At 32.9% G+C, this 26,762-nt stretch overlaps 1 protein-coding gene across 1 annotated transcript; it reads left to right on the forward strand.

Moving 5' to 3' along the window:
* Positions 1-1,114: 1,114 nt before the first annotated feature.
* On the forward strand, positions 1,115-25,216 carry LOC124361246. The gene is made up of 8 exons (XM_046815290.1): positions 1,115-1,483; positions 4,762-4,945; positions 6,655-6,821; positions 8,585-8,737; positions 11,879-12,071; positions 20,414-20,578; positions 24,712-24,886; positions 25,200-25,216. The coding sequence occupies exons 1-8, from the start codon at positions 1,260-1,262 to the stop codon at positions 25,214-25,216; spliced, it is 1,278 nt and encodes a 425-aa protein (XP_046671246.1). The 5' UTR covers positions 1,115-1,259.
* The last annotated feature ends 1,546 nt before the right edge of the window (positions 25,217-26,762 follow it).

Raw genomic sequence — 26,762 nt, forward strand, 5'->3', positions numbered from 1 at the left:
GTACTTGAAGAGAGAACAAAGCTCTCACAGTAACACAGTGGCAGCTGAAATCTGCTTGTCTGTGTCTGAAGAGATGAAACAATGTTGAAACAGCTTTTAATAGGTGGATTATCTATTCTGCTCATACTCGGTTTCTAAGCAAGCCAAGTATATCTTCTTGGTATATAGAGAAATCCCCAAAGTCAATTTTGTCTGACAATCTTTGGGCACAGTTGTTACTCTCTCAAGTCTTACGTTACAAAGTCCTAGATGGGATTCACGCTTGTGGAATTCTTGATAGCGTTTCGAGATGTCTGTCTCTTGTAAGTGCGAGAGCAAGGATCATGGACAGAGTATCCATGTGTATCCATGATGGATAGACTAAGTTGTAATTCTATCAAATCGTCTTAGCCAGGAAAGTTTTAGTAGTAGTAGGTAAGCAGTATATATCGCTGAAATTACATTCTGCTATATATACTGCTTTACCACATACGAAGGGTTAAAAATAGTATCTTCCGTTTTGAATATTACTGATATAGGAACAAGAAGTTACTTACTGTTCATTTCATAGTGAAATCAATTTTGATGATTTTTTCAGTTTATTGCACAGAATGGGCTTAAAGTGATTTTCATTAACAATAAATATGTTTTGTTAAGATCATATTTTACATAATTCACACAATGTGTGATATAAAATGCTCTACAAACCTATCATGTCTATTGATCTATATATAAAGAAATAGATTTTTTATTCTATATAAATAATACCAAACTCAGACAAATATCTTTGTGCAGTTTTTGTCTTAATTAGTTTGAATTAATAGATAATATAGTTAGTTGTTTCATTCATCTCAAAACGAATTAGTATTGTCAAGTAATTAGTGTATTAAATGAACTAAAATAAACTTAATAAGTTACAGTACTTATCAAAATGATTTAGTAATTGAATTACTAAAATCATCTAAAATAACAAATAAATAAGTTCTTTTACAGTAAAGTGTTCAATTAACACTTACATCTTGTATAGAGAATATGTAGACAAAATATGAACAATTTATTTTTTACCACTATTTAGAAACAGTTGATTATTCTAAACAGCTGAAATGTGTAGTTATTATTGTGTCATGAATTGAAAAGATGAATATCTGTTAACCTGTAAATGGCAGTACAATTTATTATAAGTATATATTATATTATTGATTGTTAGTTAATTAAACTTATCTTCTCAGAGAAGTTAGTTTTGATGTAGAGTTTTAGTGAGTAAATCAAAGGACACTAGAATGAACCAGCACAGCACTTATCACAGAAAGGCCAGAACTATACCTATGGATGTAGATGTGGAGGTGGAGAGAGAAATCCGTAAGCTTTTAGAGACAGAAGTCATCAGACCAAAGCTTACTCCTATTCCTGACATTTCTGACATTCTCTCTAGAGATGTTTCCAAACACCCCTTGATGAGGTTCAGAGTAAACATGCTGAAGAAACACCAAGTGAATGTGTATTTGTAAGTACTATTTTGTATAATTAACGTGCAGTTATATTTTTTTAGACACTTAATACAGTTCTACATTTAAAATGTTGCAATGCTATATGTTTATACTTGTAAGTAAATTCTTAAAATCCATTATTCCTCAGTATAAATATTAAAGAAATAAATATCTAAAAAATGCCAAGAAATGCCTTGTATCACATATTAAAGTTAAAAAATTATAGTAATATTTATTTTAGAAACATGTTGAGAATGTTTTTAGTTCAGTAATTTGACAAACTGATCACCTTGTATTCATATGTCTGTGCTTCTGTCAGTATTATTGAAGTGCATCATACATTATATTTTTTCTGTCACATTTTTTTCTTTTGATGCAGTTTGTTCTCTTAGGACAGGAAGCTGAGAAATTTTAATTAGTCCTAAAAGGACATTTGTGCCACTTCCGAAATGACAGGATATCTTGGATGGGTAAGGTTTGGGGTAGGGGTTACCTTCTTGAGATCTATAAGGAAGGATTTTGGGCATTAATCTCAGACATTTCTCCTTGGAAGAAGGGGAGGAGACCATTTCTGTACCAGCCTCTCCAGTCAAAGTAGACAGGGGTGGCACACCCTTATGTCTAGGCCAGCAGCTCGTATAACATTTAGGGAGTCTCATATAACCAACTCCCAACAGTCATCCCCCTCAGTCAACTAGACCTATCAGTCTATACTTGAATTCTAATATCTCTACATTTGTGGTTAGATATGTGCCACTCCTCCATAGGGTTGCCTAGATTTAAGTAACATATCGGTCTATGCTGTACCTACTGTAGGTTCCACTGAAAGGTATGAACCAGCCAGAAGTGAACACTCCTGGTTCTTATAATATTTGTCTTACATTAAAGATACAAAACCGGTGACATCAGTTATCTTAACCTAAATCTTAAAACTAAATGCAGTTTTAACAATTAATTAACTTTGTCCAGTTTTAAAATATTAACATTATTTACAATATATACTATAACCACATTCAATGATACTCATTTATTACTGGTAAAGATTACATACATTGTCACATTGAAAACACAACATTGTACATTTTAATTGATCAATGCAATCCTCCAATTTGTCCAGATCTTTAAAAGAAGTAATACATTAAATAAATAAAAAATCAATTAAAACAAATCAATTAATTAATTAAACACTAATTACAACACAGATAAAAGAATTTCCCAAGATCAACAATAATTCATGATTAATCCCAAAAAACTCATCCACTTCATAAAATGGGTGTTCCAAAAGGAAAGAGCCAATTTGTCTTTTGAAAATACCAAATGGCAGTAATCTTAATTTATTTCACAGTGCATTCCATTATTTTGGTCCAAGAGATAATGTGGCTAATGAATATTGTTTGGAAGTCAGTTTTATAGTTACAATATTGTTTGCGCCCCTTGTGTTATATTGGTGGATGTTTTTATATGTTAAGTTGTTTGACATAGCCATATAAAGCAATAGTTTATACACAACTAAACGAGGGACTGTCATAATATGAAGTTCTTGAAATTTTTGTTTGCATGAATCCTTAGAGCCAATACCAGAAATATAACGAACTGCTTTTTTTTTGTATAAATAAAATGTTATTAATGTTCTTTTTAAATGTATTTCCCCATATTTCAATACCATAAACCAACTGAGAGTAAAAAATAATGCTTAATATGCCATTTTAAGAGCTTTTTCATTGGAAAATGCTGACACTTTTCTCATCATAAATATTGCTTTAGATAACTTTAAACAGAGAGTAGTTATATGGCCATCCCAATTAAAATTTTTGTTGATAATCAATCTGAGAAATTCTGTAGAATCATACATTGGTATTACTAAATTGCCAACTGCTATTTGAATTTCAAAGGAAGATTTTTTATTTGAAGTAAAATTTACAGCTGTTGATTTATTTGCGTTTACTGTTAAAACGTTTTCATTAAAGTATTGCACTATATTATTAATTTGTATATTTGCTATGATTTGTAAATCCTCCAAAGTTTTGTGTTTATATATTATAGATGTGTCATCTGCATATAAAATTGTGTGGTTAGGATTACTTACATTTCCAATGTCATTAATATATATTTAAAATAGCAATGGACCAAGAACGGAACCCTGAGGCACACCCACTTAATGTCTGCTCTTTTAGATGTGACTCCAGCCTGATCATTTTTTGTACTGACAAACTGTTTCTGACAGACTAAGTAAGATTTCAGTAAATCATGAGGTGTTCCTCTTATTCCATATTTTTCTAATTTATCAAGCAAAATATTTATATTTACACAGTCAAAAGCTTTTTGTAAATCCAGAAACACACCACACATATAATCACCATTTATTATTCCTTTAAATCATATTATTCAGTTATGATTTAAAAATCTTGGTAATACTGTAAAATAATTTATCATATAAATGAGTCTATACTAATTCTTTAAATGAATTTACTATATATTAGTTCACTTGATTCTGTGTTGTGTGCTTTACTCAACTATATTAACATCAGTCTGTCTATATGGGTTTTTTATAAACAAATTAATATCTTAAAAAGTAGTAAATTAAATTCTACCAATTTTGGGTCAAATGTTTGTTTAAAATAGCGGCCATTAAAACTTTTTAACATTGAATATCTTAAAATCAGAAATTACAAGACGAAAAAAAATACAAGGATAACATTTTTTAGAGGATTTTATCCTAATGACCCCAAAGTTATTTAAATCAAATAATAAATAACTGAATTGGAGCAGATTTATTGTAACAAAACATAGCCCATACAAATGTTCTCAGCTAATAGCCAATAGTATAAAATCGAATATACAGCAGCTTTATTAATCCATTATCTGTTTCAAATTCAGTGACATCTACCCACACATATTCAGTAAGTTGTTGATAGCGGTCAAGGATATTTGTTTCCATACTCCATACTCACGTGGTCCTTTGTTTAAAATATTTGTTTTTAATTTATAAAGTAGTTTTCTATGTTATATTATTACTTATAAAACTTAGAGATTACACCTTTCTTTTTACTAGTTTGTTTTTCTTAAAAATTTAATTTTTTCACTATGAACTTTAAGTGAATAAAAAAAACAATTGATGGGCTCTTTGGGACAGTTAATATTATATTCATTATAATGTGGCTTACTAAGGGTTAATTTTGTACGCTTGTGAAATTGAATAAACAAGTGGAAACATAAACAATTTTTATATATGGTTCTAAATTATTTAATTAAGTAGTCGCATCAGCTGCTGGAATACCTTATTTGTTGGTTTTAGAAAGGAAAGAGCACTAACAGCCAAGATTGATGAATTTGTGAAACGAATGAAAAAAGGTGGTTGGGACCAAAAAGAATTCAAAAAAACGTTAGGGATTCAAATGGTACAGGAAGCAATGAAGGAGTATGGAGGAGAGGCGGTTGTTCACTATATTCTGCCCAGTTGGTTGAAAAATATTAAGCAAGTGAGTATTCGTCAATTTAGTGAGTATTTAGGGAAAGGAGACGGAATTATCTGTAGATTATTTTGTCCATTGTATTCCCCTACTCCTAACTACCATATAGGGTCATGACTGGGCAGCTCTTCTGCTTCATCGTGATGTCAGTTTAGAACTTTAGCTTGCCTCCTTGCTAATGCATCACATTATACCAGTTGATGTAGGGTTTCTCTTGCCCATCCTGACAGAATATGCACATACCTTCTTTCTAACTAACGTCCTCATGTGTTTATTTAGCTACAATTCCCTGTAAGGAAGTACAGTACATCAGAACTATTTACTTGTTCTGTTGAGTTTTATAAGCTTCTCAGTATACCAATGAGTTGTTATTTGGTTACCAAATTTCTGTCCTAAAGACATTTTCTTTGGTTAACTTCTCCTTCCTTGAGTTAAAATTTATAAAATTAGATTCTCAGTTCACATTCTAGTTTAGGTGCTTCTAAATGTGTGGAAGCCTATTTTGTTTTTTATAATTTGCCAGTTTGTTCATTCTTTGCGACATCCGTGTGTCCCAACACCCAGAGAGTGTTAGTTTATTGTTTCACCTTACATCAATGAGGATGTTCTTACTGTTGCACACCGTATCAGAGCTAATGACAAGCTCCTGAACTGAGTCCAGTGAGTTGCTCTGATTGCAGCTTGACTGTCTGTCAAAATGAAGTTGTCTCATTTTTGTAGTAATAATGTTAATATTGTGAATGGTATAAATCCAACTGAACATTTTTGGGCTGCATCCCTATGTCCTCCCATCAATCTCCAAACAAATCATAAGGGATACAGTAGCATTTTGATAACTTCCTCAACTTGTCACATGAGTTTGTTATCAAATATTACTCTTAGAAATTTTATTCTTGGGTTAACCCTTAAGGATTTCTTATATAATTGTTTCCAACCTTTACAGTTTTTAACAAAGAAATGTTATGCAGATTATTTGAATAATTTTGATTGAATGTTATCCTTCTTCCTAGTTCCAAATGCATTTATCCAAATTTCGGAATAATTTAAAGTACTTTATAAAAGTTTTTTTTCTTAATCCAGTAGTTATTGTTATAAACCCATTTCAACACACTCAACTAAAACTTTGGTTAAAATATTTTATACATTAACTAAAACCATGAAAATCATACTGCCTGACTACAAAATGTCTCTCTTGAGTGTTACAGCAATGACCAAGTCTCAAAGACTATTACTGGAATGCTGTTGTTAGCTGTAGTGATGTTTCTGTGCACCTGTCTGTATATAGTTACATTTTGTCCAGTAAATGTGTGTTATTTTGTGAATGTTTCTACTTAATAAAGTTAATCTTGTGTATACTATTAAGCTAATAGTTTGCTTTCCATTTGGAATTGATTATATTCTATCACTATAAATAGTGAATGCTGGCTCTCCCTGTAGGTGCTCATGTGTGTGAGTGAAATCGCTGCTCAGGTTTTAGATATCAATGCTAACCTCTTCACCACACATTGTATTATTGTAACGGAAGAGTCTAAGAATCATTATTGCTACGAGTTATCTGCCAGGGACTCCTACCTTAGATTGATTTTAACATTTATAAAGTTTGTACTAGTCCTAGAAAAATTAATTAAACTTTTGCTATTAGTGTGTCGAATACTCATTTTCGAATTAAGAAACTTTTCTCTCTCTAATCAATTTTATCATATATTTCATCCAAACAGGGTTTACCTAAAAAACTGTTTATAAAATACAAAGATTTGGCAGAGAAAATCCTAGAAGAAGTAAAAAAAGATTATTCAAAAACAATGTATGACTTAGGTCTATACAAAATGATAAAGCAATATCCTGATGAAGTCCGCCGACAGATTATAAGTCCTATTAAGCCAGAGTAAGTACATTACTGTAATATAGTTTAGCTCAAATAATACAGATCTCATGTTAATTACGTTATTTTATCTTTTGTGTAGTAGTAAGGCTTATTAGACTCTTCATATGAAAGATACACTTTGAAGTGTTAACGGGCCTTATTAGGTCATGTTTTAGAGGTCAAACATACCAATATGTTCTACTAAAAAAAATGTATTATTACATTTTTGTTACAAATATTAAAATTTGTCTTGTTACCCTACAACTTATTTGCAGTTTATTTTAGAGTACATTTAATTAATTCCTTTTCCGAGTAAGTTAGCATAAATTTTGAAATAGTAATCTCCTCACCTTGTGATCCAACAAATGAAAGAAGATTAAAATGAGTATTAAGCTTATTATTAATTAACTGCATTTGTATTTTAGATCTATCTAAAAAGTAAACAAACCTCTTTTTGGAGTAAAAAAGTTTATTTATTCGGTTATTTCTACACTATATTTAAACATTTTTGCAGTGTTTAGTTGATCATGTGTGATTATGTGAATTGTCACTGAGAACATCCTAAAATTAAAACTGTCATATGTTACATATTATTATAAATTAGAACTAATAAATCAACTAAGGTCCAAACACTATTTATAATCTGTAACAGTTTATTTATTAGGTCATATTTTAGAGGTCAAACATACCAATATGTTCTACTAAAAAAAATGTATTATTACATTTTGTTACAAATATTAAAATTTGTCTTGTTACCCTACAACTTATTTGCAGTTTATTTTAGAGTACATTTAATTAATTCCTTTTCCGAGTAAGTTGGCATAAATTTTGAAATAGTAATCTCCTCACCTTGTGATCCAACAAATGAAAGAAGATTAAAATGAGTATTAAGCTTATTATTAATTAACTGCATTTGTATTTTAGATCTATCTAAAAAGTAAACAAACCTCTTTTTGGAGTAAAAAAGTTTATTTATTCGGTTATTTCTACACTATATTTAAACATTTTTGCAGTGTTTAGTTGATCATGTGTGATTATGTGAATTGTCACTGAGAACATCCTAAAATTAAAACTGTCATATGTTACATATTATTATAAATTAGAACTAATAAATCAACTAAGGTCCAAACACTATTTATAATCTGTAACAGTTTATTTATTAGTTTCTCATCCATGGAATATGCCCAGCCTATAATGGATTTTAAATATTTTTAATCAGTATTTATTTTTCAGAGATACCGAATAGAAAAAGGGTTTGTGTGACTGTAATGCTAAATAATATATTCCAAGCTCATACAGTATGAGTTATGCATGAATTTTGCTGCGCAAATATTGTTTTTGTAAGATTTAATTTCTTTGCTATGAGGATAAATTATATGATTTTGATGAATAAGTTTACTATTTAATTTGTAAAAGCTTAATATTTTAACATATTATACTAATATTGAAGGGTCAGTTATTATTTGCAAAAAAATAGTTTGCATAGCTGTCGAGATTTGAGTTTACACTCAATTATTGTTATTACATATTCAGATAATCTTAAAAGCTATCAAAATGTCTAAAAAATTTGTAATGTATTAAAACACTGTCCACCTTTTCAGGATCAACCATATACTATTATTAATTTTCCTTGATTTGCAATTTATTTAATGTTTTTTAATATAAAAAATTAGTGCCTCTACACTGGTATCTTTATCTTTGTTTTAAGTAATTGACACTTTCATGGTTAGTATCATCATATTTCTTTTTAGTAAGACAATTCAGTAAGTTAATATTATTTTTAGTACAGGTGGGAAAACTGCAAACTACCCTCGATACTGTGCTAAAAGGAAAATGGTACAGAAGCATTTATTCATTACACACCCATTAGTTAGAAATATTCAAAAGAAAAGTTATTACGCCTTTCCTGAATATTTTGTTGACTTTAGTACGTACAGGTAAGATATAGATATAATAAAATGCTTGTTACTTCTTGTATAAATTGTTAAAACAATGCTTTAAAATTAGTAATACTATGTAATAAAATTAGATAGTCCATTTCTTCATAATTTAACTCATTTGCCTCGAAACATGCTTTATGTACCAGAAATGGTGCCTGGTATTTATTTTTAATTTTGCAAAATGTAACATTTCGGATTAAAATGAATTATATTTCTGGTGCCATATTTGCCTTGTTGCCACACATTCAGGAAAATATATTGATACACTGATCTGAGAAACCTACTTCAGTTAAAAAGCATCTACTTTCAGCTCTAGTTATCTACTTGTCAAGGGGTGGAGTAAAAAAATCCCAACTTTTAGTTTTGCTATACTATTTAATAGACCAACTTTGGTGCTAAAAGTGAAAGAGTGAAAAATCCACTCTTAGGATTTTTGTTGTCTTAGTCCTCAATAAACCAACTTTATATTATTTATTATTTTATATTCTTGTCTTCTTTTTCAGTATTATTCAACAGCAACCGCCCACCCTTTGCTGTTACATAGCTAATCTGTTTTCTGTGTTTTATGATATTAGTGAATCAGCCTGAGTATGTGATATATGATCTTAACTTATTTCATAGGCTAATGCGACAGATATCAACATATTTTTCTCTTTAGCAACAGATATTTCATGAAAAAGGCTCTCCACAATGGTCAATATATAAGGTTTGTCTGAAAAATATCTGATCTCTCTTTGCTGGCCGGTTATAACATGATCAACCGTCTCAGATCGGTTGTTGGATAATTCAAATAATAAATCATATTAAAATGATATTAACAATAATGTTACTAAAAGTTATTTGCATGCTGCTTATTATTTTCTCTCTTATGCAGTATTTTACTTGTCTAACATCAGCGCACACTGAATGTCTTACTAATCTATTGTGAAGTGTAAAACTATATTTTAATTTTAATCATTCAAATATAACCATATCCTGAATTTTATGATGCCTTGGCTGCAGTTGAATCTTGTTGATAATTTTGAACATATTTTATTTAATCAATAAATATTTCATTTTCATTTGAGAACAGAAGTCACAAAAGCTCATTTATTTATTTATATATGAATATAATAAATAGTCAATAGACTCTCAGAATGTACTTATATTCAAATCATGTTTATAGAATGAACCCCCAGAATTATCTTTAATTTCGGCTGTATGTTACTTAAAGTTGTGTATTTATGACCAATATGGGGTGGATTGGGGACCTTTCCTAGACCATTACCAGGCATTCTCTCCAATCCGTCCTGTCCGTCTCACAGGGCTCTGTTACATGTAATACTGTTGCATTTCACTATGACTGTATCTGTGATCTCTATGAGTTTCCAAAGTCCTTATAGAGGACTACAAAAAATAATGATAAAGTTTCTTGATTTAGTACCTATGATATTTAGAGCAAGTCTTCAAACTGCCCACAACTCTACCAATTGTAAGTCAATGATAATAATAATGTTTTACATTCTGTATGATTTCTCTTGATATTAGCTGAAACTCTTCTGTGGTGTGTTTGCCAATATATATATATATATATATATATATATATATATATATATATATATATATATATATATATGTATAATGTTTGAACTTAACAACTTTCTTTTTAATCTCAATAAATTTAGTATTTTAAAATTTACATGGTCTATCTCACCAGATTCAGTAACATTCTTGGATACTGATGTATTTATTGAAAATCATAATTTGAAAACAAAAATTCATGTCAGAGACAGTAACAAACAACAATGTTACAACAGTAACAATGTTTGCATTTCACCAGCTGCCATCCAGTTCACATAAAAACAAATCTATGCCTAAGAGTTTATCAATAAGAGCAAAAAATCTTTGTAACAATCAATCTGACTTCCATAACTACATAAACAAACTGTCCAATGTACTTTTTGAAAGGGGTATCCAAAACATCTTGTTGATATACAAATCAGAGCATCTAAAAACAATTCCAGTGCTATTGCTCCTAATGATCCTAAATTTATTACTCAATATTTTCCTGGCCTTCATAAAATCAACAAAATTCTGAAGGTTTCTTTTCCTATTTTGGAAACTAGAAATTTATTTTCTAAGCTCCCTAAAGTAATTATTAAAAAACCTCAAAATTTACAAAACATTCTCTCTAGACCGAAATTAAACTATGAAGGCAATCCAAAAAGTAATAACATCAAATGTAACGTGTGCAATCCTTGTAAAAAGCCAAGATGCGGCATTTGTAAGATGTTATTAAATTCTAAATCATTTAAAAGTATTACACCTGAAAAAGAATATCCTATTAAAGGTAACATTGGTTGCACTAAAAAAAACGTAATTTATCAACTAACCTGTAAATTCTGTCCCAAAGACTATATTGGAAAAACCATCACTTCATTAAGAGTGAGAATGACCAATCATCGGTTTGATGTTGTTCATCAAAATTATGAGAGACCATTACCTGCTCATGCGATTCAACATAATCAAAATAAATTAGAAAATTGCTTCAGCCTAAAAGGAATTTACCATTTAGAGCCAAATCCCAATTAAAATACTAATTTGATAAATTTAAGAAATGTTGAAATCGCACATCAATTAATTTTAAAATCAAGGCAACCTGATGGGTTGAACCTAAGATGATTCTCTTTTCCTTCTTATAAATATATTTTTAGTTCTATGTAAACATTCATAAACTTTCTACATACAGCTGATTGGAATCTTGTTGTTTATGGTAATTATTTGTTAAAATTTAATGTTGGTTATATTTTTAATTTTTGGTTCGGGTTCTGTTTGTATGTTTTTAATTTTTTTCAGTGTGTTTCTGATGAAGGGTTCTGAGAACTCAAAAATTAAAACAAGAGCACTGGATATTCTGTTTTTCTTTAAACTTTTAAGTACTTAGAAGAGTATATGTGTGTGTGTGTGTGTGTGTGTGTGTGTGTGTGTGTGTGTGTGTGTGTGTGTCCAATCAATATAATAAGGTTTTGTTGTAACAAAATGAAATGTAGCCGTAAAAAGTAATTCTGCTTACTTTAGGATATCTCTCATACAATTTCTAATAAAAAGTACTGTTGGGGAAATGTGTTGATATCATGTTTTTTTATATATATATTTCAGGGACAAAGATGTATTTGAGCTGGATCAGCTGATGAGTCTCATTAATGCAGATTTAAAGAAATCTGAGGATTACTTGTCGAAGACTTGGTATCTGAAACTCATGATAAATTTCAATAGGCGTATATTAGATGGAGTCCCAAAAAAACTGCAGCAACACCTGATACGATGTGCATCTAATGTTATAGCCATACAGGTATCTTACTAGTAAATTAAGTCTTTAAATGAACATTATGTTTTGTTACAAGTGTATTCTGATAGTTTTGTAATACCAGTAATTTCATGATGATTTAAAAACTGTTTATGAAAGCATAATGGTATTAGAAAGGTTAACACATTAACTGTGACAGATGCCTTAGCCATAAGGGACCAAAATATTGAGAATAGGTAGTCATTTAGTATAGACCAGTAATGAAACAAAATATATTATATACACCATAGCTATGGTGGGGAGGGTTGATTCAATATGAATGTCGAGTTTAGCTACAGTTCACCTTCCCCTTAATGCAGCATCTGGAACCTGATGGTATTACCTGGAGACTGACTACTCTCGACATGAGTAAATCTGATGCTATTACAGACTTAACTCCTGGAATTTGGAGTCATGTTGGTCTGAAGAGTTAAAATTTGATAACAAAGAATCTCAAAATAAACAATTTACAGTGTTTTGACATCAGAGACACCTAGATTAAATAACACTATAAAAAAACTATTAAAAATATAGGGTAATTCAGGGAATTGGCATTCTCATTGTCTCATCTCAATTGTTCACCTGATGAGCCAATGAGAATTCAAATTAACCTGGATTACACTATTTTTTTATATTTTGTAATCTATATGTCTCTGATGTTGAAACAGTTTAAATATTCATTTTGAGCATATTTGTCATCTACTTTTTTTCGATCTCTTGAGACGAACATGGCTTCAAATTCCAGGAGTCAAGTCTGTAATAGCATCAGATTTACTCATGTCGAGAGTAGTCAGTCTCATTCATTATAGATCCAGGAGTGGATTTACAAATAAGTCTTCAGGTTTCCTGTGATGGGTAGGTCTTCCCTCCCTCGACCTTCCGCTACACCAGTCAATGCGTTTACGTCAAACTGTTGATTATTTTGAGGTTTGCTTATTGTAAAATGATGACAAGTTTAGCTGAGATGGTGTAACAAGTGAGTTGAAAATTTAGTTACACAAGTTATTTTAGTTACTAGTGACTAAAATAACTTGATTTGGACTAGTGACACAAGTGTGATTGTGAACGATTAACAAACATTTGCAGCAGAACTATAGTTGAATAATCAACTATGAGTAAAGTTTACACTCTGCCTAACAAACATAAGTTTTAAAAGTCTAAAGATGATGCTCATTTGAATAATATAGAAATTTACAAAATAATTTTAGGTTAAATAAGTACTTTAAAAGTTCATCTGTTTCACAAACTATTGACGTTAAAAATACAGTATTAGATTATGAACTTTACTGCAGTGATTGTGAATCTGAAGGTGAGAGTCTGAAACAGTTGTGCAAAGTACTGATACTGATATTTCTGAAAATATTATTTTAAATAGTAGGCCTAGTTGTAGTTTTACTGAAACTGAAGTTTCATATTCACATAGGATACTCAATATGCCCATGAATTTAGAATATAAAATAAAAATCCTAATCTTGATTTATTGGATCCCCATTTTTAGGGACATTTAACCCTGCCATTTTTAGGGATATAAAAGATCTGCCACATTACTTGTTAAAAATATCGTACTGTGAATTTTCCAAATTTAAGCGTATTCATCCAGACAAGACAAGATTGCAGGTATGCCAACAAAACTATATTCTGTACTCATTTATAAAATGGACAACTACAAAAAAGGGTTAATCTATTCATACACTATAGGCTCTTTTTATTGGGTCCTGTTTGACCCTGCATCGGGCGCATACTGGAGGTTAGCTCGAGGTTGCTCTATTTTTCTAAATATCTTTAAAAGCGCGTGACCTTGAGTGTCGCCAGTTTTGCCCATCCCCACTCCTTTCTTTATCGATCGACCACCCAGCCGGTTTTCCCGCTTTCTCTTTTTTGTCAGTGTGAGGACGTATTTACGTTGGGGCTGGAGGCTGCTTCCCTGTGCGTGTAACAGTTATACCTGGAGGTAAACTCCCTGTGCGACCAACCGTGTTCCGTAATATCATGAATGTTCTATTGATTGGACTTAGTGATTATTTTATTTATTGCTGTTAAAAGTGTTTAAAGAAAGTTTTAATTCGTTTTTTATCTTATTTGTAGACAGTTTTACGTATGTTCTGTAACATTTATAATTTTTATTGTTAGTTACAATGGATGTAAGTGAGGAAAACAGGTTAGCTAGGCTTCTGCTTAGTGTCGAAAGAGAAGAAAATGAAGTACTAGGAAGACCTACTGGTGCATTTGTTCGACAACTGTTCAACGAATCGGATGAAGAAGACACCAATGTGGCTGGATCTGACGACGATGAAGGACATGTTCATCTTACTCAGGAGCTGGAAGGTAATGAGGTGCAAGGGCATGAAGAAGGTGGTGTATTTTTAGGAAATATGTCAGACGATTTTGATGAACTTGATAATATCCCTATTCATAATCGTTTGCATGGTGATATTGTCACAAAAGCAGATGGGTCTCAAGCTTATATTAGCAGGAACAGAAAAGTGTTATGGAATATGCAACCCAGTCAAGAACGTAGAACACCTGCCAGAAACATACTGAGAGTGAGGATGGGTTGCACTGTTGGTGTAGCAAAAGACGCTAAAACTGCTTTAGATATTTGGAGCTTGTTTTTCACAGATTCCATGATTTTAGATATTTTACAATCAACTAATGTTTGGATTAATAGTAACAAGGAACGGTACAGTCGTGAGAGAGACACAAAAGAAACCACACCAGAGGAATTAAAATGTGTATTTAGCATTTTGTATATGGCAGGTGTCATGAAATCTTCACACCAGATACTTGAAGAGCTTTGGAGTAGCGATGGATTTGGTGTAGAATTTTTTAGATGTGCAATGTCTATCAAAAGATTTAAGTTCCTGCTCACTGCAATGCGGTTCGACGACATCACAAGTAGAGAAGATAGACAGAAACTTGACAATTTGGCTCCGATAAGGGATTTATTTGAAGAATTTGTTGAAAATTGCAAACTTCATTACAGAGTGAGTGAGTTTGTAACTTTAGATGAAATGCTGGAATCTTTTCGTGGAAGGTGCAGTTTTCGACAATATATCAAAAACAAGCCAGCAAAATACGGACTCAAGATCTATGCGCTAGTATGTGCAAAAACATTTTACACAGGAAATTTAGAAGTATACACGGCAAAACAACCCCCTGGTCCTTACCAAATAGATAATTCTGCGAGAAGTGTTGTACACTGCATGATCGAGCCCATATCAGGATCTGGAAGAAACGTCACCATGGACAACTGGTTCTCCTCTGTACCATTATGCTTCGATCTAATGAATGATCATCGTCTTACCATGGTCGGAACTTTGAGAAAGAACAAGCGGGAGATTCCAAGTGCATTTCTGGAAACAAAGCACAGACCCGTTAACAGTTCTATGTTTGCTTTCAAAGACAAATGCACAATGGTATCCTTTCTCTCCAACAAGAAAAAACATGTAGTGCTTGTATCGACTCTACACAATGATGATACAGTTGACAACAACCCAAACTCTCCAACTGTAGGGAAACCTGAAATTGTCTTATTTTACAACAGTAGTAAGGGTGGAGCGGATACGGTGAATAAGTACAAGGAGTCCTATTCAACTGCTCGAGTTTGTAATCGCTGGTCAATGCGAATTTTCTACTCTCTGTTGGATATAGGAGCACTAAACACCTTCATAATACTAAAGGAAAACGCCAAAGAACCGAAAATTAAAGAAGAATCTTTTTACGAACCCTTGCTAAGGAGTTGTGCCAAGACCATATGCGCTCAAGGATAACTACCAGGAGCACACCAGCAAATGTAAAACAGAGAATTTGTAAAATCATGGAGATTGCTGATCCACGTCCAACAAGAACTGCCCCGCCTGAAGACGTTCAATCGGCCAGATGTTACAGCTGTGATTGGAGAAGACATCGTCTTTCCAAGACCCAGTGTTCAAAGTGCAAGTTTTTTATTTGCAGAGAGCACACTGCTCCAGCTATCTGTGTCATGTGCACTGAGTCTCGTGTGCCATCCGAAGAAGACATTAGTGAGTAGTTCAGTTTGCTAAGGAAATTTGGTTACCCATTTTTGTAAGTTTTTCAAAATGTTTGCATTAGCTTAATTAAATATGGTCTAATATTTTAATTTTATAGTTGACAAAGAAAACAAAGTAGCGCTTTTGTCATTTTTGCTAACTTCAAAAAATAATATTTTTTTGTTTATTGCTGATTTTGTTCAAATCTTGTAAATTCAAATCTTATAATTTCAATTCTTATTTTAATTTGTATTGTTTAGTTAAGTTTTAATAGTACTCATTAGTTATGTTTAGTTATATTGTTAGATAAATATAAGTTAGTGATACATGTGATATCATTATGTTAGCTTATTTAATAAATTATTGCTTACATTTGTATTTTATTTAACGAATATATTTACATCAGATATTTAGGGAGCTTTTCTACAAACAATTGAGTTTTATAAATACACTTTTTATTGCGTGTATGTTAAATAAACCTTTTTGGAATAACGTATTTGCACTTAATTCTAAACCTGGAGGTAACTTCCTGGTGCGCCCGATCGCATTTCAAAATCGAAGCGCCCGACCAAAGGTTAAGCTTTTCCATGCAGGTACTTCTAAAAATGCATTTGTTCAAGGATATAACGATTGTAAAATAAATACTTACAGATTTTCACAAAATGAGAAAAGTTCTCAGTATAGGATTAAAACACAGTCTTACATAATGAGAAACAAAGCACTTGGCAAAATCGATTCTGCTCTCCAGCACACAGTAATACCAACAGTATGTAAACGAAGTAGACTATTGGCACAAGGTTTTAACTAGAGTTGTTCACGTAATTAGGTTTCTTAGTGCTAATGGTAACTAAAGAATTCTTGAGTTGATATCTGAATACAATGACTTTTTAGCCATACACAAAATCAAGGCGATCGTGATCATAGAAAGACAAGTTATCTGTCAAAAAAAATATGTAATGAATTTATTTAAATAATATTTGATAAGCTTATTTCAACAGTTGTTGAGGAGTTAAAGGAAGCAAATACTATTATTCAATAAGTGTTGATTCAACCCCTGACTCATTGTGACTTATTAACTTAAGTAATGGCTATGCTGTAGAAAGATTTGTTATGTTACTGAGGATAGGAAACAACTCTGGTGCTGAAATAACAGACTTGGCCTTGGAATACTTTCATTATTGGACATTTTTATTGAAGATATTAGATGCCAATTAAATGACAATGTTGTACATATATCTGGGGCATATCAGGAATTACAAGCACAAATTGTGACTCATAACTTTTTGGATATTTTCTTCTGTGTTCGGCACACACGCAGCTAACTGCTGTCTTCAAGCAACTAAACTGTTTATGTTTACATAAGAGTTAATATAACAAGTCGAGCTGCCAAATGGCAGGCATCAAGAGCTTTACTGCTTTATTACTGGGAGTTTCATAAAGTCCTTATAAAATCTCTGAAAAACAAGAATCCAGGTCCACAGCAAAAGGTCAAAGTAAATTGTTTGGAAGAATAGAAATAGCTTTATTACTTGTGTTTTTGCATAATATACTTAAACACCCTAATGCAGCATGTAACGGTGTGTAAAACATCAACACTGACCTTGGAGTTAATTTAAGTTTATACAGACCCCTTAAAGAATCTATACAAGGTTTAGAGAATGGTTTAATCATTACGAGGCAAAGGGCATGGAGCTGTGTAAAAGTAAGACTGTCCCTTATGATCTAGACTCTAAAAGGACAAAAAAGAGAAAAACTTTTCATGAAGAATACATTTTGTCATAATCCACAACGTTTCTAGTGAGCTAGACAACAGATAAAAAATTTTATTTTTGAGCACAATGAAGTCTTTGGTGTCTTATATAAACTGTTTGCTTTGACAAATGGAGAAATTCAGGATAGAGATTCCGTTTTGATACAAAAGTATCCCACTGACCTTGTCTCAGTTTTTGGAGAAGAACTTGTTCATTTCAAGCCATTTTTAGAGCCACTTAATCTAAACATAAAAGAGCATCATTTTCTTAGTGAATTCTTGAATCTCATTATGTATCAACTGACACTCTTTTCCTTAACATTGATATAGATTTGAGAATTTTTCATCCATCATATCAATAAATACATCAGGTGAGAGGACATTTAGTATTTCAAAAAGAGTTAAAGGCCATGTAATTCGTCCATGATGCCAGATTGTCAAACCTGACTAATTTCAATGCAAATTCAGAAATGCTATCTGCCCTCAACTTTGATAATGTCATTAAGGAATTTTCATCAAAGAAAGCAAGTAAAGTTAATCTGTCAACATTAAATTAATTAATTACTTTGCTATTCACTGATGATTTTAATTTTCTCAGTGATTGGTCAATAAAATATTATTCTATTTTGTAATATAAATACAAATGACATATGAATTATGAATAGTATTCTTTTTGATAACGTTTATTTTATTGATAACATCAATGATTTATAACTATTAGTTAGTAAAAGAACACTTTTCCAATATTACTTATTTTTTGGATGAGCCCTTTCCTTTACAAAATTTTCAAATTGCTCCCAAAGCCTTCAGTGGCTTTGGAAGCCATTTGAAAATATATATAGGATATATATAGGAAATAGATATGTTTAACTTGTATGAATGTGTAACCTGTTTTTTAAACTGACTGAAAGCTGTATGTTCTATTGTAAATTTTGTATTTTTATATTTTATGTAGAAATTATTTAAAATATTCCTGTATATTTTTGACTACTATAGGTATATGTACATGTAATGAAATCTTGACTGAGTTATACTTAATTTTTAACTCTACAAAACTTGTATATACGAGGTCTGTCCAAAAAGTATCCGACCACCGACCAGTAGACGGCTGCGGCGTAACCGACCGGCTCGAACTGGTTATTTGAGGGGAGGGGTGAGCCTACTCCTTCCCATATTAGGCATTGAATACGATCCGGGCACTCAGTGAGTCACAGCGCTCTGTTCCGTACAGTACTGCCGTGTGTGCGTCGCATTTCAATAGACTGAACGTGTTGAGCAGCGTATTTGCATTAAATTTTTCCTAAAACTTGGCCATTCAGCATCAGAGACAATGAATATGATACGGAAAGTTTATGGTGACGTGTCTATGGGCAATACACAAATAAAAGAGTGGTTTAGGCGGTTTAAAAATGGCCGCATATCAGTGGAGAGTGATGACCGATCTGGCAGGCCTTCAATGGCCAGAAACGCTGAAAACGTTGAACGTGTTCGAGCAGCAATTAATGAAAACCATCTATTGACTGTCCGAGAGCTGGAAGAAGATTAAGGAATACCAAAATTGTCAGTTTGTAACATTTTACACGAAGATTTAAAAATGAAACGTGTTTCGGCAAAATTTGTTCCTCGGCTGCTGACAGAAGACCAAAAGAACTGTCGACTTGAAATCGCACAGGACAATCTGGATTTGATAAAAAGTGACCCAGGGCTATTTAAAAAGTTATTAATGGTGATGAGTCATGGGTTTATGGCCACGACCCTGAAACAAAGGCTCAATCTTCACAGTGGAAACTCGTGAAGAGCAACGGCCGAAAAAAGCAAGACAAAGTCGAAGCAATGTCAAGACAATGCCGACAGTTTTTTTTGACCAGAACGGCGTTGTTCATCAAGAATATGCTCCAAGAGGCCAAGAGTGAATAAGGAGTATTATCTTGAGGTCCTAAGGTGGGTATGAGATGCAGTGCAAAGGAAACAACCTGAACTGTGGACAAGCCATGACTGGATCCTGCACCACGACAACGCGCCAGCTCATTCCTCAAATCTTATTCAACGTTTTTGGTCAAACACGACAGCCTCCCTACAGTCCTGATATAGCTCCTTGTGACTTCTGGCTATTTCTGAAATTAAAAACTCCTTTGAAAGGAAAAAGATTTGATGATGTTGAACAAATAAAACAAAATGCAACGAAGGACCTGTTAGCCATTCCGCAAAATGAATTTAAGGAGTGTTTCCGGAAGTGGGAGGAGCGTTGGAATAAGGTAGTGGCTTGTGGAGGGGAGTACTTTGAAGGGGACCAGATTGCCGTTACCGCCGAGTAACATCAGTTCATGCCAGACGTCAAAGTCGAATACTTTTTGGACACACCTCGTATATCTGTAGTAAATATTGTATTTACAATTAACACTGTATACCTTAATCTTATTATTACTATGAGAATATGTAATTTAAAATGTATCATAGTAAAACTGATGCTGCAACCTCTGTTGTTAATATTTAAAAGTAATATTTTCATATTTGAATTAATATGTTCGAAACCAAGACAAGAGTTCTACTCAAATTAGAGCATTGCATTTAAATGTTTCTGTCTATAGGTACAGCAGTGTGTACGTCGAACAGTGAATCATCTACTGAATGTGTTACATGACCCTGCTCTGTTTCCTCAACTCATCATTACTGCAATGATCTGCAACCACAGAGTTGCAATAGACCCCTCTTTTGAAGATGTATTCAATAATTTCTGCAATGTCATTAATAATGTGAGTTCTTCCATGTACTATGATTAATTAGAGTAATATATACCCTAACATTATTTATACTAAGATTATGAAATAACCAGAAAGGGTCCCAATGGATTGAAATATCGTATATAAATAATAAATATTTCTATGTGTTACGACAATTGTTTATATGTGCTATAGTAATAGAATATAAATATTCTTTCTTATTCATTGTTATTTTTAATTTGATCAAAACAAAATGTTTTTCTAATTCCTTTTTTTATTAAATTTCTTTTTTTTTAAGTGTATGCTATTACATTTTTAGCCATTGTTACTGACTCTGTCCCTTCTAAGATTCTATCCATACCATATGGTACTGGCTCAAGTTTCTATTATTTACTTGAACAGAAGTTGAAATTTTCACTTCAAATTTCATATAGTACATCTCAGATTCATACTTCACACCTCGTGTGATAAATTTTTGGCATCCTCGTGTTACAAAACTGACAAATTTTACATTCACAATACCATTTGATCAGTTAACTTGATTTCAATGATGTCCCATTTAACACCGTCTTAAGTAAACAAAACAATAATTTTAGTTACTATAATTCAATCTAGATCATTCTAAGACAAGGCTTTAAGTCGGTTATGCCGAATCGCCAGGTTGAGTATTGCGACTGTATGATACTACTGAATAGACAGACTATAATCCTTCCAGTACTCTCTTCTCCTGAAGAATAGAAGATGGAATAGATAATATTGAACAATTTATTTCAAGGAATATTAAAAAGGTATTTGATGAACACGCCCCTTTTGTTTGAAATATGAAATAATTAAGAATACAAAAATTAAAAATAAACTGCACAGAAAATATTGGAAGTCCAGAACTAATGGAGACTGGGAACTGTACAAAGAGGCACGAAATAAATTGAACCTAATGATATGAAAAGCAAAAAAAGGCATATTTCACTGAAAAATTATCATCTTCAAGTAACCCAAAAGATTTCTGGACGTGCCTCAAGAAATGTAATGTAGTTGGAAATTCTACCAATAACTGTTTGCCTCATAATTTGAATATAAATGATATTAACAGATACTTTGTTGAGATGGGCAGTGCAAATGAGGTTAGCGAAGAAAAAGTAATTTATTTGAACTCGAACAGGATAAATAATGATGCCGTTAATTTTAACTTCCATGCAGTCACTGACAAGGACGTGAAATCAGCAATGAATGAAATAAAAACCAGAGCAGCGGGCAGCGATGAAATTACTATTCAGATGATTAAAGCCGTGAGTCCATATGCACTAGGTGCCATCACACATTTGATAAATGAGTCCATGTCTGAAGGCATGTTTCCACAAAGATAGAAAGAAAGTATAGTTCATCCCTTACCTAAGGTACCCACCCCTCATAGTGTTAATCAACTTAGGCCAATATCGATTTTACCAGCGATGTCCAAAATTTTGGAGAAAATTGTGACTAAGCAATTGATGAAGCACATGGATGATAAGAACATTCTTCCTAAAACTCAATCTGGTTTCAGACATAATCATAGCACTTGCACTGCCCTGATGAACTTATTTTCAGATTTGATTGACTCTAAAGACAGTGGAAAATACAACTCCATTGTTATGTTGGATTATTTGCAGGCATTTGACTCAATTAGTCACAAAATATTGTTGGCCAAGATGCACTATTACAGCTTTGGAGAAAACGCTATTGAGTGGGTGAAGTCTTATCTTGAAGGAAGAAGCCAGGTGACAAGGGTTGAGGGCGAGGCATCTGCCTCTCTAAGTAGGGAGCGAGGTGTGCCTCAGGGAAGTTGTCTTGGTCCTGTACTGTTTAATCTGTACACCTCTGACTTCCCAAAGTGTATTAAACACTGTACAGCTCATATGTATGCTGATGACTGCCTGTTGCATTTGTCCTATGACCCTAGCTTAGTTCAGGTGGCTTTTGCCCATATAAACTCTGATCTTGAAAACATCAGTAAATGGTCTGTAGACAACGGGTTAAAGCTCAATGTAGGCAAGTGCACTGTCCTTCATACTATACCACACAACACAATACAGGCCTTGACAGACAGTGGTGTGGGGATTGCTCTTGATGGGGAGTTTTTGACCTTGTGTGACAGGGTGAAAACGCTCGGCATCATGCTTGATAGCGATCTAACATTCTCTGAACACGTCACTTATGTCATACAACGTGCACTTGGCAGATTAAGAGGTCTATACAGATTCAGATCTCTACTGCCGGAATTTGCGAAGCTTCAGCTTATGCAGTCGATGGTTTTTTCCGTCATTTATTACTGCTATCCAGCCTATGGTAACAGCATCTCGTGGGGGGACGTAGAACGTATTCAGAGACTTCAAAACTCTGCGGTGCGTTTCATTTTCAACTTGAAACGTTTTGATCACGTGTCCCCCTTTCGAGATGCTGCCAGCCTGCTACCAGTGGAGTCCGTCTGCAGGATGTTGACTTGCTCATTGGTCCACAAGGTCCTATCACACCAGGGACCGCAGTACCTGAGCGAGCGGTTGTTGTTCCGGGAGGGGGTCTCGCAACGCAGTACCCGCCATGGCTACCTTCTTGACTTTCGAAAAGTCAGGCATGAAGTCGGGAGGAAAAGTTTTTCGTATTTCTGCCCTAAATTGTACAATGACCTCCCCCTTAGCCTTAAGCAATACAGTTGCAATTCTTTTAAATTAAAACTTAAGGACTACATATGTGTTGATAAATAACGTATTTAAGTTGTTAGTGTATAAGTTTTAGTATTTAGTATAATCCAATGTTGTTCCTTTTAGTTTTAATCACAAGTCTTTGTTATTTAGTATTTAAGGCCATTAAATGACTTGAGTTGTTCTGCAAAACAGTGTATGTACTGAGAAACGCTTGTAAATAAAGGCATTTTGATTTGATTTGAAGAAGAATTCAAAATAAAGATTTCTTTGTAATTGTAGATAGAGCTATCCAAACAATGGAAAGGCGTTTTGTGCAGCAAAAATCGCTCTATTTGGATCTGCCTGTTTTAACACAAAAGATTCAAATCTCAAGAATCTCTTTCTCCTAAAGTACTGAAGTAAATAGGAGAACTACTTTTGAACATTGAACATATCTCATTCATGAATGTATGGCCTCAGATTTCAAATACAAATATGAATACTGACTATGAGTATGAAGATGTCTCAGGCGAGAAAATCAATGACGATGACGATGATAAAAAAAAGATGATGACAAAGAGCACAAGATCCAGTTCAAACCGTAGGTCTCATGCAACATTTGTATCGAGTGTGCATATAAAATTATATTAGAATATAAAATGTACACCCAAAATTTTCAAATGTATTTCTTCTAACCATCCTATTGATTTGTGTGTTGCGAAAGAGCATTTTCTTAATTGAACTTATCAAACCCAGATTTAGATCATCTTTGACAAATAAAAATTTAGAATCATTACTGTTAATGCATGCAGAAGCTGATATTTTGAACTCCACAGATCCAGACACTGTTATTGATTATCTGTGCCACTCCAGCTCCGAATTAAAAAGACTTCTTAAAATTTAGTTTCTAAATTCACTCAAAGAACATTATAATTTGAAAAATATTTGTTTTTGTTATTCCTTAAGAAATTTCCACAAGTTCTTCTTGTGTTTAGCAAGAATCTTACTCTGATGTATTAATCCAATTCTTAATCTTTAAAAGTTTCTGGCCATCATTCTTGATGTTCCTTATTGTATGTGTCAAAATTGCCATCCTTGAACCATCTAAACCAAAACTCGCTCTAGCCATCTTGTGTCACCTGTCCTTTCAAGGTACCCAGCATAGGCCTGTTACAGCCTACTAGTATTTAACTTTTTTTTCTGATGTCTATGACCTGAGTGTCAGTATTTGATCATCTGTGACGCCATGAAGTTTGGACGGAGTCAAGTGTAGATGTGTAGATGCCATGCTTTATGTTATTTAATGATTATAAAATATTTTAAATATCTTCAAAATATTTTAATGGCCCAAATTTAATATTGTGCCGAAAGTTATAACTAACAGTCCAAGAGTAATTGATTAATAAAAAGAGTGTGTTTCTCCAAAATATAGAAAAAGTTAAAATTTACAGGATATTTTAACTCACCATATTTATAGAAATGTCTTTTTAATTCAGATTTAATGTGTAGATCACAAGGACTTGTCAGGAACTACCATCCATGGAAACTTGCTTTGGTTTGCCTGGACTGAATAAATTCATCCCAGTGAAGCGGAGTGACTCATTCACATCCTCTTCTTTAGAAAATTTGAGAGAGATCCTTGAGGAAATGTTTCAGCCTGTAAATGCACACGTTGATGTATTAGGTAATTGTTTACTAAAAAATCATGAATAAATAGTTAGGATTAATTTGGTATTAAGTTCCTTCGAGACAGATAAAGTCCCTAACTTGGGCCAGTTAAATTGAAATTTAATGTCATAGAAAATTATATTTACAGATTTAAAACATTTAACTTGGTTTTAACTTATTACAACTTACAATTTAATAGTGGTGTAAAACAACATTTATACCCAGCAGGGATCACTTATGGCTGGTTTATACCTTCCAGTTGAACCTACCACTGGGCACAGCAAAAACCGGTGTGTCACTTAAATCTGGGCAACCTTATGGATGTCCAGGGTCGGCACACCACTAACTGCAAATGTCGAGATTCTGGGGTTCATGGGCAATTCGATAGGTCTAGTCTACTGTGGGATATGACTGTTGGAGTTGGTGAGGTTTGTTCCCTAACCTCAGAGGTTCTAGCCTTAACAAGGGTGTGCCACCCCCTGCCTACTTTGACTGGAGAGGCTGGTTCAGAGCTGACCTCCCCTTCTTCTGGGGAGACATGACTTTGAGATGTAGTGCCCTAATTCTTCCTCATGTATCTCGATAGGAGGCGGACCCAACCTTCCCCATCCTGAATATCCTGTCACTCCGGAAGCAGTGGAAAGGTTCTTACAGGACTAAGTGCAATTTATAAGCTTCTTGTCCTAAGAGAGAAAAAAAAGAAAGAATTATAGTTATGAATAAAACGCAGTTGACTGTTAAGCACTTTTACATATTTTATAAATAAGAAAATAGGCATTTGTAGTATATTTTTTTGTTTCATTGCAAACAACATAAATTAATAATCATGAGAAATTAGTAAATGAGTAAAATTTATCTCTGGATCTATGTAGTACTCGAAAGAGAGTTTGTCAGTTAAAGACTGACTTCACTGGGCTCATGATCTTCCATCAAAACACAGTCAGAATCAAAGATAAAATGTCAGACTCAACCATCTGCTCCACACTCATCTCTGTTCTATTCTAAATCTTGTTTCCACTGGTTGGCTTCCACCTGGTTGACGGCTTCACTTTCGTCACAGATTGATTTGAATGAAATTTTTTATATTCTTTGAAACCATCTAACTAACCATTGTTAGCTTTGAAATTCTGTTTTCCTAATTCCTGAGCAAATTGCTCGGCTTTCGCCTAAGGGAACCAACAAATATATAAGGAACCACTCAAAGGAATTGTTTTGTCCCTCGCCTGATTAAACCACTTTAATACGCATTTGGTCCACATCAGGGATGTCTTATAGTTCTTATAATCGTTTCCTCTCTTTATCAACTTTCACTGCACTACTAAGAATTTTTTTGGGAAGGTGGATAAGGTGGGATTCCAATTTCTTTTGAAATTTCATTTTTTTTCTTTATACCTTTTTCCATTTCTTTGATCACCGCTATTTTTTTCGCCAAAGTGAGAGTTTTATAGGTCTGAGATTTTGTCGACGACACTATCACTACACTTATTTAAAGTTACGTAAAAACTTTTAATCACTTAAAAAAAGACACTGCACAACAGAATGTGTCACTAGAATTTGGAAGTTAGTTTGGCAGGTGGGGGAGGGAAGGGGGTCACAATGTTGAGTAAGTGGAGTTATGGCGGGGTGGGAGGGAGAAGGGATGTGTCGTTTTACACCCCATATGTCTGGCGTAATATTTTGCCAAATGTCGTAGTAAAATGTTGTTTTCTGATGAATTTGTAACTATTTTCTGTTGTGGAATAAAATTATTTTACCTTAATTTGGTACTTTAAAAATTCGAACTATCCAAAATAAATTCAATAATTCAAATTATCCATGATTTTTACCTTTGTTTGGATACTAAATGCTAGGGACGAAGATAAATATTTGAATTAAAGAAGATTTCGAATTAT

This window comes from Homalodisca vitripennis, chromosome 4 (assembly GCF_021130785.1).
Source record: "Homalodisca vitripennis isolate AUS2020 chromosome 4, UT_GWSS_2.1, whole genome shotgun sequence".
NCBI classification, from domain to species: domain Eukaryota; kingdom Metazoa; phylum Arthropoda; class Insecta; order Hemiptera; family Cicadellidae; genus Homalodisca; species Homalodisca vitripennis.

What these genes read in the sequence shown, in the direction of transcription:
- LOC124361246 (XM_046815290.1), top strand. Translation starts at nt 1,260, where the DNA reads ATGAACCAGCACAGCACTTATCACAGAAAGGCCAGAACTATACCTATG. An exon ending in GGTTGAAAAATATTAAGCAA is followed by an intron (nt 4,946 to 6,654) that starts GTGAGTATTCGT and finishes TCATCCAAACAG; the next exon opens with GGTTTACCTAAAAAACTGTT. An exon ending in GTTGACTTTAGTACGTACAG is followed by an intron (nt 8,738 to 11,878) that starts GTAAGATATAGA and finishes TATATATTTCAG; the next exon opens with GGACAAAGATGTATTTGAGC.